The sequence below is a fragment of the Mytilus trossulus genome, chromosome 6 (genome assembly GCF_036588685.1).
Source record: "Mytilus trossulus isolate FHL-02 chromosome 6, PNRI_Mtr1.1.1.hap1, whole genome shotgun sequence".
Classification (NCBI taxonomy): Eukaryota; Metazoa; Mollusca; class Bivalvia; order Mytilida; family Mytilidae; genus Mytilus; species Mytilus trossulus.
Genome location: NC_086378.1, coordinates 35,112,806 through 35,133,975, shown reverse-complemented (window position 1 = coordinate 35,133,975; position 21,170 = coordinate 35,112,806). Strand labels below are relative to the sequence as shown.

Below are 21,170 nucleotides of genomic sequence, written 5' to 3'. Positions count from 1 at the left end.
CGTATGGTATGTTATTTAAACAGTGCTTTCAAATTGTTACTTGCGACTTATTTCCTGAGTTTGCACTCGCACTGCAAGTGGCGCATGCATAGCAGTAGACGCATATGCTGTCGATACACTCGATTTGCTCCTTTTATTCTATGTTGACACATTTGTATGATTTTATCGTGATGACGATTATAAAAACTATTTGGACTACTGTACCCCTATTGTTGACATTTTTACCTATTGCGGTGGAATTTTAAGTGCCTTTCTTACGAGTAAGAGGTTTAATCAGCTATAAAACCAGGTTTAAACTATCATTTTCTACACGAAAATGCCTTTACCAGGTCAGGAATATGACAGTTATAGGAAGATGTGGTGTAAGTGCCAATGAGACAACTCTCCATCCAAATAACAATTTAAAAAAAAGTAAACCATTATAGGTCAATGTACGGCCTTCAGCACGCCTCACACCGAGCAACAAGCTATAAAGGGCCCCAAAATTTCTAGTGTAAAACCATTGAAACGGGAAAATCAACCATGTAATCTATATAAAAAAAAACGAAAAACGAGAAACACGTATAAATTACATTAACAAACGACAACTACTGTACATCAGATTCCTGACTTAGGACTGGTGCAAACATTTGCAGCGGAATTAAACATTTTAATAGATCCAAACCTTCTCCCTTTTTCTGAAACAATAGCATAACAGCACAACATAGAAAAACACACGGTAAAATATCAATTGGCAAAATATCAAATCTAGAAAACCAAACTATTGCTTCAGGCTAAATGTTTTCTTTCTCCCAATATTTAATCGTACATTTGTAAATATCCCTACTTCTAAAACCAAGCCAACATCTTCATAGACAACATTGATTACAGTTTATCTATTCATGATTATATTTTCGATAATCTTGCAACGATAAACAAGTACATACCCGTTCTACCACTAACATTGATAAACTGCACTTTCAAGGAAATGGTATCGTAAAACAATTTGAAACGTGTGTAAAAAACGATACACAGCATCTCCTCCATAAACCTAAAAAAAATGTTTTACCTAATTGCTCGTTATAACCTCAGCATTGTTTGTCCAATTTTGACGGAAGCGACACAAACACTCAATCTGGTAGTTATTTTCCTTATGTATTTGACAAAAGTGATCTATTGATCTATAGTATGAATGGAAAGTGATAGAGATCTAAGGTACTTTGGTTTGATGTTCTTAATTGAATAAAATGAAATTGAGGTCAAGGTCAAACGTCAATGTCATATTCTAAGTTTTGATTGTTCCTTGTTTTATGTTCTCCTCTGTCACGTTTGAATATATATATATAAAAACACTAGTGCAAAATGTTTGCCTGATTGTGAGGAAGATATGATACATTTGGTTTGAAACAATACAATGACATCTTATAGGAGTAATTGTCCCTGCAACAGTCACGGAAGTCTCGTATGGTATGTTATTTAAACAGTGCTTTCAAATTGTTACTTGCGACTTATTTCCTGAGTTTGCACTCGCACTGCAAGTGGCGCATGCATAGCAGTAGACGCATATGCTGTCGATACACTCGATTTGCTCCTTTTATTCTATGTTGACACATTTGTATGATTTTATCGTGATGACGATTATAAAAACTATTTGGACTACTGTACCCCTTTTGTTGACATTTTTACCTATTGCGGTGGAATTTTAAGTGCCTTTCTTACGAGTGAGAGGTTTAGTCAGCTATAAAACCAGGTTTAAACTATCATTTTCTACACGAAAATGCCTTTACCAGGTCAGGAATATGACAGTTTTTTATACATTCGTTTGATGTGTTTGGGCTTTTGATTTCGCAATTTGATTAGGGACTTTTCATTCATTTCAGTGCCTCGGAGTCCGGTATTTTGGTTATTTTACTATTTGAAGTTCATGCAATTTCACTAGTTGTATCTTGGTTTGTCTTTTTTAATCGAGTTACTGGGACTTACATCGATACTTGCTATTGTCTTAATTATTAAGTGCAAATTTTGCTTTCCAGCTGTATATGTAGATCTAGACCTTTACAAATCATGACTTAGAAGGAGAGTTGTTTAATTAAATTAGTATGGCGTTCATTATCACTGAGCTAGTACATATTTGTTTAGGGGCCAGCTGAAGGACGCCTCCGGGTGCGGGATTTTCTCGCTACATTGAAGACCTGTTGGTGACCTTCTGCTGTTGTTTTTTATATGGTCGGGTTGTTGTCTCTTTGACACATTCCCCATTTTCATTCTCAATTTTAATTGGCACTTCCCACATCTTCTCATATCTATATAAGATAAAAAAGAAAAGAAAAAATACAAAACGCGAAGCGAATTTTATCTATTTCAGTTTTTCTGTTTGATAGGTTGATCCTAAAAATTTTTGTGGCTGAATGATAGATTACTTTGAATTTTAATAATTTGAAGTTTCAAAAATCATTTTTTTTCCACTTTTTACAATTATGAAAATGGCTTTTGCTAGTATAATGAACAGAAACTGCTTATTTTGAATATTTTAAAATAGACATTTCTTTAAGAAATGAAAACTTAAGGGAAATAAAATATATCGTTTAAGGTTTAAGCACAAAGTTGAAGATGTGTAATTAAGTAGGGCACCGGGTAAAAATCATGCAATAAATGATACATGGGGGTCAACAGATTATCACCAAATTTGGTATGTTATCTTGCCTTCAATCAAGATTGATGAAAAAGTATTCATTATGTTGCTAGGACACTTTGGTTGCCATGGCAACCAAGTGTCAGATTGTGGGTTCTGGTTTAGACAAATATACACAAATTACAGTATCTTAAATATTTATTTAGAAACAATACATAAAAAAACCAGACAAATTGCTGTGATATATTATTTATTTTCAGATATTATCTAAACACAATAACAAAGTATAAAGAGATATATCTAATTTTCTTTCATTGTTACCTCTGTACCAAAAAATGGTAAAACACAATTTTCTTAAAATTGGAATTTTCTTGTTTTTGACCAATTTTGAAGTTAAAATCTTACAAAACCCTACAAGTATCATATACAAATTAAAGAATACTTACTGGAGTAATCAGAAATAAAAAAATGTGTGCAAATTTACAAGATTCAAATAGATGAATGGCTACAAAAGGGAGGTGATCCATTTTTCAGTTTTTCCTTATTTTGACCAATTTAATGATAAAAATTCTACAATAACCTTCAAGTAAATCTGTATTACTTTTAAGCAGATTACAGTTTTTTTAAATAAAAAAACACAAATAAAATTGTTAGATCACACCCTTTTCTGCTCTGGACATGCACATGGAAAAAAAAATCACTGAGAACTTTTAATAAAAAAGAGTTAAGTAAGGTTAAAAAACATGTACAATGATCCACACATTCTTTTAATATTGATGACTTAGCTCCAAAACGTATGTGTTATTTAATGTTCATGATACATGACGTCCCCCCCACCACCAAAAAAAACCCCAACAACCCCAAAACAAAACCGAAGCATGAAAAGATAATTAAACCGGTTCATGCATTGTTTAAGATAAGGATTAAGCTTTCAACCAATCATACATTTCTTACTTGATTGCTAAAAAAACGTAAAATGTATGAAAAGAGTAAAATAGATGTGTGCAAAACGTGTAGGAGACAGCAAAATATTCACCCAACAAGAAAACACAAAAACACGAAAAGATGAACATTAAATCTTCAATACAACATGAATTCAAGCCGATAAAGTCTGAAATTTAAGGGGGCATGAAAAAATTCTAAAATGATCAAAAGAAAAACCCCGGCAAATTCAATAAGGTCAAATTTTGACTATCCATCTGGCGAGTGGATAAAAAAAGAATCGACTACATGACCTTATGAATTATTCAAAATACGAATATATAAATACATCTTGTATCTCGAAACAGTTATTTAAAAAAAAAGAACTAGCTAAAACTGACAATTTTCTTCCTATTCAAAATAACTGTAGTGATAATGATATCAAGAACTTTGAACTTAACGCAATCAATATATATATATGATACAAAGGTCAGATGTCAGTTAATGTTTTTTTTAGAACAAAATACATTTCATACGCAACAGAATATCTTGTTTCTTGTTAATTGAACATCTAACACTGATTAATCCTAACCATGATCATAGAACATTTATTTAAAAAATAAACATGTTAGAAGTTATGAACAGGACTTATTAGTGACTAATAAGGTTAAATGTGTTACGTCAAGTTTACAGTGTTTTAAATATCACCTGTACAAAACATAAGACGGTCAACACTTCAATTTAAATATCTTAAGGACATTCCTTTTATAAACATCCGGTTGTCTGATAAAGGTAATCTCAATTGTTTTTTTTTATGTATTTGAAGGTGAATATTTAATAATTTGTTTGAATATGTCTCTTTCATAATTTGTTTTGACTTCCCCCCTAATATTAAGATGTTTAAGAAGTTAAAGGTACTGGATATTACCAAATTTAAGCTAACGTTCTGGTAAGAATCTGATTTCCTAACCGTCTTTAATGCTAGGTTTAACAACATAGACAAAACATAAAGAAGTTATACACAAAAATAACATCTTATAGATGATAAAGTTAATAATTGTTTATTTATCAAAGACTCTAACGTAGCTTCAATTTAATTTAAAGTTAAATGACAAAAGTTAGCTCAATTAGTTTTCAAAAATATTTTAAATAGTTATTTAATCAAATAACAGTACACACATTCATAATGAATTTCAAAATGCACGAGTACACGAAAACTGAAATATTTCTTTATTATTTTTGTGTATATTTGAATAAAGAAGAAATATATCGGTAATGTGTCATTGACACAGGAAATAATTGACACATACAGACATTTCGAGGTCAGCATACGGGAACAATAGACATATATGTATATAGACAAAAACTAAATAGTCCCGATATTGATAAAATCTTTTAAAATGTAAATAATTAAATAGTATGAATTATGTTATGTTTTTAGGTTGCACTCTGCATAAACTATGTTTCTTATCTTTTATTTATAACATGTTGATGTAAATGTCCCTTGGTTTTTTAGTCTTTGTATACTCCTTGATTTTGATTGTTATATTGTCTTATCTTTAATGAGTATTTTTAATGTTCAAACCTGATTTATAATATCAATTATCCAAAACAAAGTATCTTCATTGTTGGAAGCGACAAGAACTTCAGATAAAAGTTATTTGCATAATTGTTCTATTGTGATAATATAATGGTATAATCTTCCTTTTTTTTTTCTTTTTTTTTTTTATCTTAAAATGCCCTGTACCAGGTCAGGGAAATGGCCATTGTTATATGATAGTTCGTTTCTGTGTATGTTAAATTTTAATATTGTGTTTCTGTTGTGTGGTAGTTCTCTTATATCTGATGCGTTTCCCTCAGTTTTAGTTTGTAACTCTGATTTGGTTTTTCTCAATCGATTTATGAATTTCGAACAGTGGTATATTACTGTTGCCTTTATGTATAGCGACGTTACTACTTGTCAAAATCGTCGCAATTAATCATATACAAAAGTGTTACCAACATTAAAGTAAAGCAATAGCACAATGCTTTCCCACTATGTTTCAAACAAACTGATTAAAATCAACTGCTTGCCAAAAACAAAATTAATAACAACAACAAAAAACAGGTCATCTTTTGGATTTTCAAACATTTTGGCCTCTAGCATCACTGAAAAACAAATGTCGACATGTGCTTCTGGAGCAATAAATAAAAATTGGTCCCATTAGTGTTAAAAGGATGAAGGGTGTCATGAAAAGGACAGGCCTAACATTCCGGGGGAATTGTCTTCAAATATGGACCCTATTTCATATATACAAATATGTTTTTCTTTCTAGTTACAAGTTTGAAAAACGGAAGAAAAATTAAAGGAATGACAAGCTGTAAAAAGCACGAGACAGAAGAGGTTCGATTCTACTGTGAGGAATGCAAAGAACTTATATGTGATGATTGTGTGGTAGGAGACCACACCCTGTGCATCAAAACCAAAATAAGTGAATATGGACAACGACAGAAACGATCTTTACAGGAAACCACAAAATCAGCTTCAGAAACTAGGGTACCAAATATCAACAGAAGATTGGAACAAATAAAAATTGCAAAACAATCTTTCAATTGTTTAGTAGATAAAGAAGTAGAATCTGTTTGCTCGAAGACAGATATTATTATAAAGATATTCAATGAAATCAAAGAAGAATTGGTTAAAAGCTTCGAAGAAGCACGTCGAGTTGCAAATGATACGTATGACACCTTTACGCAGGAACATACACAAAGAAAAGATAACATACAAGAAATTGTCGACGAAATCGAGAAAAAAGGGTCTAATATATCTACAAGCGATATTGCCATCTACGATTCAAAACTGAATGAACTTCTGAACGAAAACCAGTTTGTGGAAACAAGTCTTAAAATTGAAATTCCAAAGCACCGTTTTCATAAAGAGTATGAAATGAAAGAAAACCTCCGACATATATTAGGTATCTTAGATTATGGGGAATATGATTTACCTTCTCCTATCGAAACACTTTCTAATACAGATGTATTCAAACTAACACTGCAAAATGAAAATGACAAAGAGGATGTATCTATCGAAAATCGAACAAGAAAATATGTAGAACTACAACGATCTGACTCGTTACACACAAGTTCGTCAAATGTTGCTGATAGAAAAGTGATATATAGCGATGAGAGAGGAAGCGACTTCTATAGCTCAGTCCCGAAAGGTAAAAAGTTCGAAGTAATTGTCTCAGTCAAACACAATCAAAAGGTATTTCACATTGTTCCGAAAAAGGAATGTCGAAATGCATGGTTAATAGGGTCGGGTATAAGTGATCTTAATTTAAATATCGAATCACCAACATGCGCAGTACGAATACCTTCATTAGATGGTAATGTGTTAACGGCATGTAAAAGCAATGCGCATGGATTATTGATAGGGATAGAAAATAAAAAGACACTTAGAAATTTACAAGTGTCTTCTGCATTATTTAGCAAAGCTAAAAATTACAAACTAACTTCCTATATGTACGTCGATTCCAAAAGTGTAGCTAGTGCATGCGCAAGCACATCTTCAAGTATGGACAATCCAAACAATGTAGCTGCAATTTGCACATCATCAACTAAGGGCTCTGACATAATTATATGCCTTAGAGATGACCCAATGTCTGAAAGCAAATTCTTCAGTCCTACAAGTGAGATATTTGTTATTGAGTGGTTTTCCATAGAGAAGCAAAAGACAAAAGATATTGTAATTTTATCAGATGACATCGAAATTAGTAATCCTATTCACATTTGCGAAAACCGGATCAATGGCGACATATGCATCACGTGTTCACCGAAACACTTGTCGTCATGGATTCTACTTTTAGACAAGAATGGAAAGTATAAGATGAGATACCCTTCAAAAATACAAATTACATCTAAGGAGAACGAAACGAACTATTTTATTGCGTCAGGATTTCTAAATGATGGGACAATAACAATACTAGATCGAACAAAACGATGTCAGCACCTTATAGATAGAGGAGGAAAAGTTTTACAAATAGACATGTATCATGATCAGCCAATCTGTATGGCTGTTGATATGTATGATAATTTGTGGGTCGGGTTTGACAACGAAAATATTCAGCTGATAAATTACAATGATAGATATGAAACTTATATCCAAAACAAGACCTAGTGTAATATGTTCATTTCTTCTCTCGATAATCGTTTTTATGATTATTTATTTTATTTTATTTATCCGAATACGGAAATGAACTGTAAAATCTATGATATAAGTAAAGTATAGGAAGATGGGACATGAGTGCCAATGAAACAACTCTCTAAAACATTACTGTATAAAACCATTCAAACGGGAAAACCAACGGTCTAATCTATATGAAAACGAGGAATACTTATAAACTACACAAACAGACGATGACAACCACTGAACATCAGCCTCCTGACGTAGGACAGGTACAAACAATTACAGCAAAGTCAAATAGTATCAAACCTTTCCCCTTTTCTGAAACAATAGTATAACATCACAACAAAGAAATACACACTATAAAATATTAATTGGAAGGCTAAACAAAAAAACCCGTAGTAACACAAATTAACACACACAGAACGAATAAATTTTATCTGTGATACAATAAAAATACATAGTTAATAAAAATAAGGGATGAATAATTAAGACAAAAAATAAATAAAAAGATTCAAACTAAAGTAAAACTATAAAACCGCTGTGAAATGTTAAACAGTTTTTGAAACCTCAACTTTGAAAATAAAAAAATACGTCATATTATACACATGTTAATGAAAATAATGTTGTTGTTAAGTATACTTTTTCTTCTCTGTGCATAATCTTCCGTTTAGAAATACCAAGAAATTTCTTGTATATCAATAATACTAATCTAAAACATATGGGATAAATATCAATAACAAAACTATACAATCGGTTCTCAAAAAAAATCTTGTTCTTCATGTTCAGGTGCCGTAATAGAATTTAGGGCGAAATTGAAATAATTTATATATGAAATTTGAATGAATTTCATTTTTGTGCCTGTCCAAAGTCAGGAGTCTCTGGACTTTGTTAGTCTTGTATTATTTTTAACTTTAGTCTCTTGTGTATAATTTGGAGCTTAGTATGGCGTTCATTATCACTGAACTAGTATATATATTTATTTAGGGGCCAGCTAAAGGACACCTCCGGATGCGGGAATTTCTCGCTGCATTTAAGACTTTAAGTCATTGGTGACTTTCTGATGTTGTCTGTTAAATGGGCGGATTGTTGTCTATTTGACACATTCCCCATTATTTCCTTTCTCTATTTTATTCATATGCATGTACTGCTAGAAATGTTTTACATACTAGTATACAGAAATGGAAAATTCACAGGTTTTACACAGTTTTCAAATGAAAACTGAAATCATTTCCTTGGTCGTGAATTTTTGTTTTCAACCGACCCTCATTTTTAATTTCTAGATGTAAGTCAAGATATGATGCAGACTTAACTGAACCTGTTGTATTCATTATATTGTCAAGGCTGACATAGTTTGTGTTGGCATATCATAGTTTCGGAGTTGGAAAAAGGTATACAATACAATAATTTTTCACACTTGAAGATTAACTAACTTTAAAAAGATATGAAGGGTAACTCGGACATGAAAAAAAACCAGTGATTTCATTTGTTATGATTTCACTTAATCATTACAAAAGATAATACATATATGCTTTGTACAATTTGTAAAAATCTATATTCTGATGTGTATTTAAATACACGTTTTGAAAATTCACCACACAAAACAGGTAGTATACTTTTTTAAATACTTTTAAAAGTTTTAACTTTTATTCAATCGTTTTACGATATTTGATCATTGATCATCGGTACACTATTGTGGCCTTGATTTAACTTGATATTCTAAGTGGATATTCGTCGTATCGAAACTGAAAGAAATTCGGAAAAGCCACAAAAAGGTAAGGAAAGTAAAATAAGGCAACTTTTGAAAAGAAATTAGTATATGTGTATACCAAAATTCGCTAGATTAGTAGGTCTTAACTTAATTTTATATGACCTTTATTTCGTAATATAGAACAAAGTTCTATTGATCGATAGTTCCACACAGTAGAATAACAAAAGTAACTCCAATGAAAACCCAAAACGATAAGTTCAAGTACACTTACGTTTATGTTGTCAGTGAATGTTTTCATAGAATATACTTAATTAATTTATAAGTTCTTAATACAGATAAGTGGCTGTTTTGCAGCCTTACTGATATTTTTCTTCCGTCTGCAGCTCTGGTTCAAATTTAGGAAGGAAAAACTAAGTAAAGAAATTATTTTATTTTTTACATTTGATGACGCCGTTCACTTGAAATAGAAGTAAGATTTTAATTTGAATCTGGTGCCGTATGTAAATAGTACCAGGCTTTCTGCATGTTCTTAAATCTCTGCAAGGACCCGTGACAGTTACTGTCGAAATTTTGTCCTTTATCCCGGGCATCCAACTTAGAAGAATATTTATTTTCGATTTGTTGTTACATTACCCTTGTACAGAAATATGCGTGACATATTTTCCCTTAAGCAACACGTAAAAAATATACAATGAACAAACACACTTAGTAAAATCCTTCACTGTCACTTTCAGATATTTTGATGACGTCATTCTACTGACATCTTACTAGCATTTCAGAACTTCCTCACATCTAATGACTGTGTTCCAGTGTACTGAATCAAACCAATCAGCTTCATTTTGGTAACTTTTGTTGAAATGGTCGGTTTCGGACGACTCAACATTTCCGATTAGACAAATGAAATATTTTCTTTTATTTGACTTTTATTTTGTCAATCACACACATTTTCGACGTCCTGTAGCTTTTGTATCCTTCAGCTAATATGATATTGAATATTTTTCACATATAAATCTGTTTTTAATCTGATTTTTTTCACATGCATTTTTTATGTTTATATGTATACAGATTTTAGATGTTTTCATAAGCATTAATATATTACTTCATACGAAACCGCTATCAAAATGCATGGAAATAACAATAAAGCATTCTTTTGTTTCTAAATATACTTGAACCAAGACTTACATAGACTTTACGGAAAACTAAACACGTATAAAAGAGAGGCGAACGATACCAGAGGGACATTCAAACTCATAAGATGAACAAACTGAAATGACAAAACAATGATTAAAATAGAAAAAGACAAATAGTTGTTAATGTTTGTGTCATTTTGTACTTTTGTGGATAGTTGCCTCATTGGCAATCATGCCACATCTTCTTTTTTAGACTAACGGAGTTATACGATCACCACCAAAATCTGGGTGTTATATTAGGTGCTCCGGAAGGGTACACAGATCCTGCTCGACATGTTGTACCTATCGTCTTGATCATACACGAACATTTGAGGTGATAAGACTAATTCAGAAGGCTACTTTCAGAGAAAGAGATACGAGATTGTAGTCACGACAATTGGAACATATCTGTCGGTATCTGTGAAACAGATATTCCAAAACGGTCAACCAACTCGTGATATCGTCCGTAAAATTCACGAAGGAATTTTTTCAATTTAACCACTTGAAGCACGTCATTATTGATTAAATTGATCAATCTTACATATTTAGACAAAGAAGCATAACTCAATGTTTTATTGTTGTTTTCTATATCTTTTTATATCTATTACTTTAAATAGTGAAATGTATTCTATTTATCACGGTTTTGTAATTAAGAGCTTTAATGTTAGAAACCTTAGGTTTATACCTAATTCATAGATAGAGTTTTTCATTTAAAGTGTACTTTCCACGTACGTTAAATTCAATATGTAAATGTTTTATTTTGAATAATTACCACATGCACGGGATCCAAGTGAAGAAAATCGTTATTGGCATGCATGCGATATATTTGTATTTGTACATGATCTATGTATTTTCATGTATGATTGTTTAATTGTATATGTAAAATAATGTATCTTAAATCATATTGAAAATCTGCATTGTATTTTCATACGTCAAACGAAATGTGTGTGTCAAATTCAAGGACATATACATGCAAATAAAACATCAAATTTGTTCCTCAATTCTAAAAATGTCTAATGCCTGCATCATATGCTATGAAAGAAACAAAATAACACTAAAAGATATATTGACAAAGCACATTAAAAAATGAAAGACAAGAATACAAGAATGTTCCATTGCACAATAACATAATGGCAGGATGTATAAGTACAGAGCCACGTTATATGCAAGAAAGAAACAAAAAAGGCATACACACAAAGCACATTAGAAAAAAAACCCACAAAAAATTACCATAGCACAATACCATGAATACCATAATGACTGGATGTATATGTACAGAGCAACGTCAAATACTCTTGTCATATATATACACAAATATATATTTAACAATGTTAAAAACGGTGTTTTTCCTACGCAAAACTAACATTAAAACTATAGCATTGATAGCTTATTTTATTTCAGACTCAAATGTACCTAAAAGATGTCACTGTCTTCCACTTGCATTGAACACACTTCAGAAGAAATTAGATTCTATTGCGAAGAATGCAATGTTTTTGTGTGTGACGATTGTGTAACAGCAGCAGGGAAACATATTAAATGTATCAAAATTAAACTTAGTGAATATGGTGCCAAGAACAAACAAATTTTGATTGAAAATGTGGAAGAAATAACTGACAAAAATCTCCCACGTCTGAAGGAAACATTGGAACTTGCAACAAAAGTTAAAAAATCTTTTAACAAATCAGCGGATGAAAATATTACTGAAATTCGTTCAAAAACACAAGTAATAGAGACAATTCTTCATGAATTGCAAGAAGAAACTATACGACAAATTGATGAATCGAGGCGACAAGCAAACATAAAATTTGATGAATTTCTTAATCATCATCAAACTCGATATAACAAATTAGTGCAAATAACAGAGAAAGTCCAGCAACAAAAAAACGACATTCAATCTTCAGATGTTGTAAAATTTGATTCCGAAATGAAAAAAATGTTACATATCGAACACGACTCGGAAACCATCCCGAAACTAGAACCACCCTGTTTTGAAATAAATGAACAATATTTAACAAAAGCATTTTATCAGGATATTTTTCAATGCAAGAATAGAAAAGATGAAGAGAAAGCAGAACCGTGTACATATAAGAAAGGTATAGAAGAACCAAACTCCTCTTCAGATTGTATAGAACTTGTCTCGTCTGCAAAAGAAATCAATTCAGGTTTAGACATGAATGAACAAGGCACAGATACGAACTACGACGAGAATTCAAGTGACATATACGTGTCAAACTCGGCAAACAAAGGAGATACGAAATCAAGGGTTTCAGTAGTTCATAACAAAGACTTAAACTACAAGATGATTAAATCTTTCAAATGTGAAAGTGCTGTTACTTTGATTGTGCCGAAAACAAATGTTTACGAGGCTTGGATTATAGGAGTTGATATCTGCGAGGTTAATTTGAAGCAATCACCACAATCAACAATACTCCTTTCGTGTATAGATGGAGTACCCTTTACAGCTGGGAAAAGTCAAAAGCATGGTTTACTTATAGGTCTTAAAAACAGGAAGACCATCAAACAACTTCAAACAGCGACTGGAACACTAAGAAGAACTTCGGACGTGTGCAAATTAGTTTCTCATATAAATGCACATGCTCAGCATTTGTCAGCTATTTGTACAGTGTCAACACCTGCAGAGAAAGAGAAAGATATCGCGGTACTACTACATGACTACCAATTGACAGGAAGTAAAGAAAAGGGAGCAGTCGTTCGATGGTATTCTGGTAAGAAATTAAAAACGAATGACCTTAACATTAGCAACAATGTTGAAATTGAAAATCCAATATACATGGATGAGTTTACAAACGGTAACATTTGCATTACGTGTGCGCCGGACGATAAATCGTCGTGGATACAGCTTCTTGATAAACAAGGGAATCACAAGATGAGGTACCCACCAAAAGATGAAAAATCAGTTGGGGAGAACAATGTATATTCATTCATTGGTGCTGGATTTCTAAGAGATGGTCGTATTACAATTTTGGATCGCGTGAGCTTCCGTCAGCACCTTTTAGATGCAAATGGAAAGCTTATCAAAATAGACCAATACCAAAACCAACCATCATCTTTTGCTGTTGACTTATACGACAACATTTGGATAGGATTTGACGACGGAACAATTCAAGTGATGGAATATAAGGACGGATGGTATGAGGACATTGAAATTAATGATTAATATATTCAATTTAGTTATATATTTTTTTTAATTAATTACTTAGTTCTTGGTACTAACAGTAGAAATACTCATGACTATTGTGCGAACCTCCAAAATATGTATGAAGTTGTTATATTTTGAATTTTAGTAAAGATGAGAGTAATGGCATTAGATATATACTGCGGAAAATGATGTATATGCATTTGTAATTGTTGGTTTTTGTTCAAGCTTTAAGGTGGTACCTAGCACTACAGGTAGATAACTCTGTAAAATCAGCTTAACGTTTCAATCACGTTGTATTTTTAAAGAAATACAAATGTATTAAGCTTCTCAATGATTAAAATTAGTGATTGTCAAAATGCTATATATCCAACCAATTTTTTCCGAGGAAGTGATTGGTTCAAGTTTTTTGAAATTTTTATAATTTTATCGGGAATAGTGAACGTACTTCAGCCCGGTTTTTATCAAAGGGTCAAAGTAACATTTTGTCAAAATTTTATGAAAATTAAACGAGCCAAATTAGTTTTATTTAAAGTGTTGGGTAACACCTTAAATATATTGCACTACATTATTCTTCTGTATATGTTACAGCTTGTAATATGAATGAAATGAGATGTGGAGAATAATCTAATAAGGCATCTATCTTTCATCTCAACAACACAATAAAGGATAACAATTGAGCAACACTTGGTCTTCCACAACATACCATATGTTTATAAACAAATTGCCCCAAAAATTGCGAAAATTCTCTTATTTTAGAAAAAATATTGAAAAAACAAAAAAATGAAGATGAAATAAAAGACAACTACTGACGAAGTTCTTCACCTGAGATAAGTACACTAAAATATTTGAAGTGTTAAAAAAAATCAACTCCATGGAATATTCTAAACGAAAAGTCCGTTATTAAATGGAAAAGTCAAAATCTCAAACACATCAAACGGAAGGAAAACAACTTTCATATTCCTGATTTAGTACAAGTCTGTCCTTATGTAAAAAAAATGGATGATTAAATTTGGTTTAATAGCGAACTAAATTTTTCACTTGAAGGACAGTCAGATAAATTTTCATTATATTGACAACAATGTGTGAGCAAAGCAAACAGACATAATAGTTAACAATATAAAATTAAAAAAATAGGATACATCTGTCATCATTGTGTTATTTGTATCACTATAAAACAAAATTCCCTCGCTATAACAAAATATTTTTTTTTATTTTCCTTTCAGTAAAGAACATCCGTATGTGTACGGAAATAAGCTATTCTTCCTTTACCCGGATATTAAATACGGTTTGTCCAAGTATAGATGATTTAAAGGAGTAGGTCCGGTAAGGACCGTTTCTGGCCTCAAATTTCAGGTACATCTGACGAAAGATTTTGACCACTTTTTAAACACTTAAGTGTCTATTTCGTTTGAATCAAATAGTTTATGTGAAAGATTGGAACTGATTTAGTCATTAAAACGATCCGATTCAAGCTCAAATATGAAAAATCTACCAAATATGCCGAAAAATGTCACTTTTCAGATGGTTTTTGTCAAAAATGAAAGTGGCCGCATCCGTGTTCATCCTCAACCTTTAAATATGTTATGTATTATCATAAAATACAACTTACATTTCATTTGAACACGAATGCGGCCACTTTCGTTTTACACGATAACCGTCTAAAATTTAACTAAAATGCTATAATTGTGAAGATTTCAGTAATTTAGCATGCCTTTATGGTGCTAGTTCCCGTTCTATGTGCACTGTATTGTCAAAAACAGCCAAAAAAGGGTCTTACTGGACCTACTCCTTTCAGTATTACGTCGATATCAAGTCGGAAAATTTGCTTCCATTGTGATATATTGCATAAATCATGTTACCAATTGTTTCCTTTTCATTAAATAAGATAACAAAAAAATCATTTGTATTAAGAAAGTTATTCTGTGCCTGTATCCATCTTATAACAAATGGTTATCAGATACATTCAAGAGTGTCGCATCCTATTGGTTTACGGTGCTGTTGTTTCTAGAGCGCACAAATTATAATATGATCCATATACATTAACTGTTCCCTTGAATAGAATCATTCTATAGTAATTTTATCATTTTGGTTTATAGAGAAGACATTTGTGTATAGTTTTGGAACTACTTCAGAATAGTTGTATGTTCGAGATCTGAAGTAACATGAGTAGTGGAAGCAATAATCGAGGTGACCAAATGAGTGTAAGGAATTGGGGTATTTCCTGGTTGTTTCTTTAAGTCTCATTTAAGCTGAATATATAGACTACTTTCGAGTTATGTCCCTCACCGGAAATGTTCATCAATTATCCGCGCCTTTTTGTTACATTTATCAGATAGAGAGAATCGCCTATATCCCTGTACTATTAAAGGTCGTCAAGCGTCTTCGTGTCCATTATTGCAGTATAACTAGAAATAGTGTTTGCTCTGCAGGTACTTATTCACAATTCCCTAATGAAAGCAATGCTAATGGCTTTGCACTGATAACGCGTCTATCTATTTGCCTAAACACCAGCTAGGAGATGAAATCTGGAGTAGATGTATTCCACGATGTTAAGGAAGCTGGCTTGTCATGTTTTAGATTTTTTGTCAGATTTTCGGAATCCTCTGGTTTTATCCATTTGAATGCCTTGAAAAAATTTGCCTGTTGACCCCCATTTTTATTTTTGTAAATCTTTTACATGTATAATGATAAGCCATCTGTAAAAGTCTTATAAAATTTTATTACTTTTTAACAGTTTTTGAGAACTTCAACTTTTTAATGATAAAGCTATGAAAAATCAAGAGAGAATATTTTCCCGTCAAAATTTCAATGGCTAATATCTCGAAAACAAGCACGGTGACCTATATATTTTTTTGCTCTTCGGATTACTTTATTAATCCCCTATCTATATAAGCTAGTGTTTTGAAAAGTTAATTACTTTGAAACTGAGAAGCGAACTCCCTTAACATTTTTATTGAAAACAATCTAATCATTGCTGTTAAATATATAAAAACGTTCTAGAAACTATGTGGGTATACATGATTTTAAATAAATTGAATAAACTCATTCGAACTTGGTAAACAATGCTATTGCGTTAGGTGATACAAATTCATTTTATTCGCAATGCATTTAGTGGAAAACGTATGAATATGTATCACCGAGTGTATGATATAAACGTTTTATGATATTCCTGTTTGATTTGTTACTTTACCTATTCAATACAAAAGGATACTCCAAGTTTAAACAAAGTGTTTAAACCGTTATCATATTTCAATATATATATATAAACAAATAAAAATACTCACCATATTAAACAGGTAGCATAGGTAAGTTTTAACCTGCTTTAAAAGTTCTTTGTGGACAGAAATCCTGTCTAAACTAAATTAAAAATCGTAAAAGCAACAGACAGGAAAAAGAAGGAAAAAGTAAGAGTTTCAAAGACAAATTAGATGTGTTTACCAAATGTCGCGACATTGACAAGATTCAATTGAAATCACAGGCCGCAGTGATCTTTATGTCGTAATATAGAACGAACTTAGTTGAATGACAGTTCTAAGTACAGGTAAGTGAAAGTTTACGTATACTGTTGTCATAGAAAGAATTTGATTTATTGATAGTCATAAGTACAGGTAAGGGTCTGCCATGAGGATACACATCATCAATTAGAATCCCTGAATCTTTATTAGAAGGAAGACCTACTTATAGGAATGTAAGTCAAGTTTAATGACTTAGCTTAAATATGATTTACATTTTAATTTGAATCCGGTGCCGCGTGTAAAGAATGTCTTACATAGTAATCAATACAAATGACAAAATGAAACACATCCAGAATAAATCATTACAATGTAGTTTCAATTTTAGATTCAATTTTAGATATGTGACTGACGTCCTTCCATTCAGGTATTTGCAAGTACTTCATACATTACACGCATCTCGTGTGTCCCAGTGAACTAAATTAAGTATATTGTCTAACGAGACGGTCATATGTATGGTAAATTGTCACTGCTGGAAAACTCGTCACAATGACACTCGACAAACTAGCAGATACATGTAAGAGCAAATGTCGAAATTAACACGTGTTTTCAATATATTATCAACTGAGATATCTAAACGCTACATGACGTGACTACATAAACATAGAACGTTGAAAACAGGACAAATTGACAATTATACGTTTTTCGAGGATCCTTTCCTTAAAACGCTCTTTCACATGACTTTGGAATACCCTGAAAGATGATCTATGCGCAGCAGAAAATGTATATGGAAAGAAGAACGTGTCAAAGAGACAACAACCCGACCAAAGAGCAGAAAACATATGAGGGATCCTAATGAGCCTCCAACATAGCAAAAAATTCCAAACCTAGAGGCGGCTTTCACCTGGCCCCTTAACAAAATTTGTCCTAGTTCAATGACATTTGACGTCACACTAAACTCCAAAACATATAAATGTACTAAAATAAAAAAAAATATGCAAGCCTAACAAAAGCCAGAATCACCTGACTTGGGACATCTTCTGTGTCCTTACCTACAAGGTAATTAAAAACTGCATGAAATTTTTGTTAAACCTTCTGTAAATGCAGGCTTCATAATTTAAAATTTCTGTGTGTTTTTATGGCTTGAAAAAAATCCTCTCATCTGTTTAACTTTTGATGGTATCTATTTTTTTTGGTATTTGTATTACACTCCAACAGGAAATGTTATTCGTTTTCAAAAGCTAGTCTATATTCTCTTGCAAGTCAAGAATATATGATGGTCTATTAAGTAAAATTCTTCATCTTGATTAAGTTTAATAATTTTGTATACAAGTAACTTACTTTTTCAACCTAATCCTTTAATTTCCTTTGAATCACATCTACGGCACTTTTCAATCCAAAATTCATGTATTTGGTTTTGATGTTATATTTGTTATTCTCATCGGATATTGTCTAATGCTTAGTCCGTTTCTTTGTGTGTTACATTTTAATGTGGTGTCGTTGTTATCCTCTAATTTTAAATGTGTTTCCTTCAGTTTTAGTTTGTTACCCCGATTTTGTTTTTTTGTCCATAGATTTACGAGTTTTGAACAGCGGTATACTACTGTTGCCTTTATTTTACATTTAATATTCATATTCTATTTCTCTACTGATTAGAACCTCAAACATTTTACATGCTTCATCAATTTTCTATTTTATTTTATATATCGCTCTCAGACAAAAAATCTCGACTTTTGTATACGTAAAATATAGATAAATTTTATCAAATGATTTGGACAATATTAAAGCCGCTTTGAAAAGGTGGACTAGGTTTCCGGTGCTAGATAAATCAATAAAATTTTCTAACATGTCTATATAGCTAGTGCCAACATCCCAAGATCAGGTCGCATCCCAACATTTGAAAAAGATTATTTCATTTCTCGTATCATAGCATTCATAGTATTTGTTGCATTAAAACTGGTTTTAATTTACGGTTTCGGATTTTGATTATAACTCAGGGTTTGGCTTATAGGTTTTGAAAAAAAAATCAAAACAAATCACTAGCAACATTTAATGATGGGCGTTTTCAACAATCAAAACTGACTGAAGGGGTTACGGGCTTTCAATGGTTACCTGGATGCCGTTTCATTTCAGTAACCTATCTTTAAAAGTCAATTACCATGTAAATTGTTTGATGAATTGGTAATTACAAATGATAAGCTTTTAAAGCATACTGTAAATCTTTTTTTTTTTTTTTTTTTATATAAAACCTGATTTATTGCACTATTGCTGTTATAAAGAATACCATGTCTAAAGCATTTGACAGGGCACCCCTGTAGTGTTAGTTTTACTGAACAAACAGGTTCAGTAAATGATTAATAATTATAAATGGTTAGATCATTTACATTCAATTATCAATATTATGTACTAGTATACGGATTACTACAGAAAATCAATTAAGATGATAACACAATATTGACTGTTGTACCCCTATTTTTGACATTTTTACTCTTTGAGTATGTTTGTTTTGTTCATGCATCGTTGACAATTTAATGGAATTTGATGCGACTGTCATATAAGTGAGAGGTTTAGCTAGCTATAAAACCAGGTTCAATCCACCATTTTCTACATTAGAAAATGCCTGTACCAAGTCAGGAATATGACAGTTGTTACCCATTCGTTTGATGTGTTTGGACTTTTGATTTTGCCTTTTGATTTTTGATTTTCCTTTTTGAATTTTCCTCGGGAGTTCGGTATTTTTGTGTTTTTACTTTTCACTGACAGGAAAGAGTTCGAATTGATAACTTTTAGAAAATCACAAAAGTTACTTATGGTGTTTAACTTCTGGTAGATTTAATATTTTTCGCAGTAAATGTTCCAGGAAGTAGAGTCGACTAGACTTTCCACAGTTAAAAATAGTTGAACTTTACACGCAACTATTTTAGTAATAAGTGGACCAAATTGCATCGGGTTTTAAATTTTCGTTAGAAGGTAATATGTCTATTTATAATTGCTATAAATTGTCAAGTTTAACTATAAATAAAAGAAACACAATTTTACAAAAGGAATATAATAAAAAAGATTAAGCGAAATCAAAGTGGTTTCAAGAGTTTGAAATTTTCTATGTCAACATGAAGGCGTATTAATCGCTACCATGTTAACTTTGCAGGTTACGCAAATGTAACGATCAATACATGATTAATCGTGTCGTAAGTTCCTAATAGGTGTCACACCACCGATTACTCCCTCAAATTTAAGGAAAAGTGAAAGTAGGCCTACTCGGACAAAAAATAGTGCATTTGATGTCATTGTTTACTTAAACTACCCAACAAATTTGCAAAAAATGAAACTTTTGGTGAAAGAGAAATATATTAAGACCATTTTGAGCCCAAATTTACATGTCTATGAGTTGACATTAAAAATTGAGAATTAATGCGCTCCATAGTATACTAATATAAGATTTCAAGAAAACCAGGGGTTATTTTTAGTGGTACATCAGTTCGGAAGGTCTCTTCTTTCTTATATGGCTTTAAAGGTATGTTGAAAATTGGCATGAAGAAAGGTGATACCTGTGCGATTCAGGACATACCTGGTTTGTTAGAGGTTAAACTTAAGATAAAAGATTTAGAAAGCTATGAAAATTGCAAAATTTGGTTGAACAGATAGGGACTTTTAATTGGTGGTCTGTTACCTTTAATAGTGCAGCTGTAATCCCGTACTTTTTCACGAAAGTGACCTACCGAATTTGACTATTTCCTTGGTTCGTAATAACATGAGAAACACGACGGGTGCCACATCTGGAGCAGGATCTGCCTACCTTTCCGGAGCACATGGGGTTAGTGCTGCTCAGTCTTTATTTTTCTTTATGAGTTTTAATATTCCTCTGGTATCTTTCGCCTCTCTTTTATGGCCGGGTATTCATTAAAAGTTGTGACATCAAACACATAAAACCTCAAAGATTGGAAATATCCATGTTATACAAATTCTAGTGGAATTACGGTAAAT

General features: G+C 31.9%; 2 protein-coding genes across 2 annotated transcripts; both read left to right on the top strand.

Moving 5' to 3' along the window:
* The first annotated feature begins 4,291 nt into the window (after positions 1-4,291).
* Positions 4,292-7,688, top strand: LOC134722679 (uncharacterized). The gene is made up of 2 exons (XM_063586298.1): positions 4,292-4,324; positions 5,848-7,688. Exon 2 carries the CDS (start codon positions 5,883-5,885, stop codon positions 7,686-7,688), a length of 1,806 nt encoding a protein of 601 aa, XP_063442368.1. The 5' UTR covers positions 4,292-4,324; positions 5,848-5,882.
* Positions 7,689-9,380: 1,692 nt separating this feature from the next.
* LOC134721223 (uncharacterized) lies at positions 9,381-14,652 on the top strand. The gene is made up of 2 exons (XM_063584031.1): positions 9,381-9,469; positions 11,976-14,652. Exon 2 carries the CDS (start codon positions 11,995-11,997, stop codon positions 13,750-13,752), a length of 1,758 nt encoding a protein of 585 aa, XP_063440101.1. The 5' UTR covers positions 9,381-9,469; positions 11,976-11,994; the 3' UTR covers positions 13,753-14,652.
* The last annotated feature ends 6,518 nt before the right edge of the window (positions 14,653-21,170 follow it).

Coding starts and splice junctions, on each gene's coding strand:
- LOC134722679 (XM_063586298.1), top strand. CDS start 5,883: ATGACAAGCTGTAAAAAGCACGAGACAGAAGAGGTTCGATTCTACTGT.
- LOC134721223 (XM_063584031.1), top strand. CDS start 11,995: ATGTCACTGTCTTCCACTTGCATTGAACACACTTCAGAAGAAATTAGA.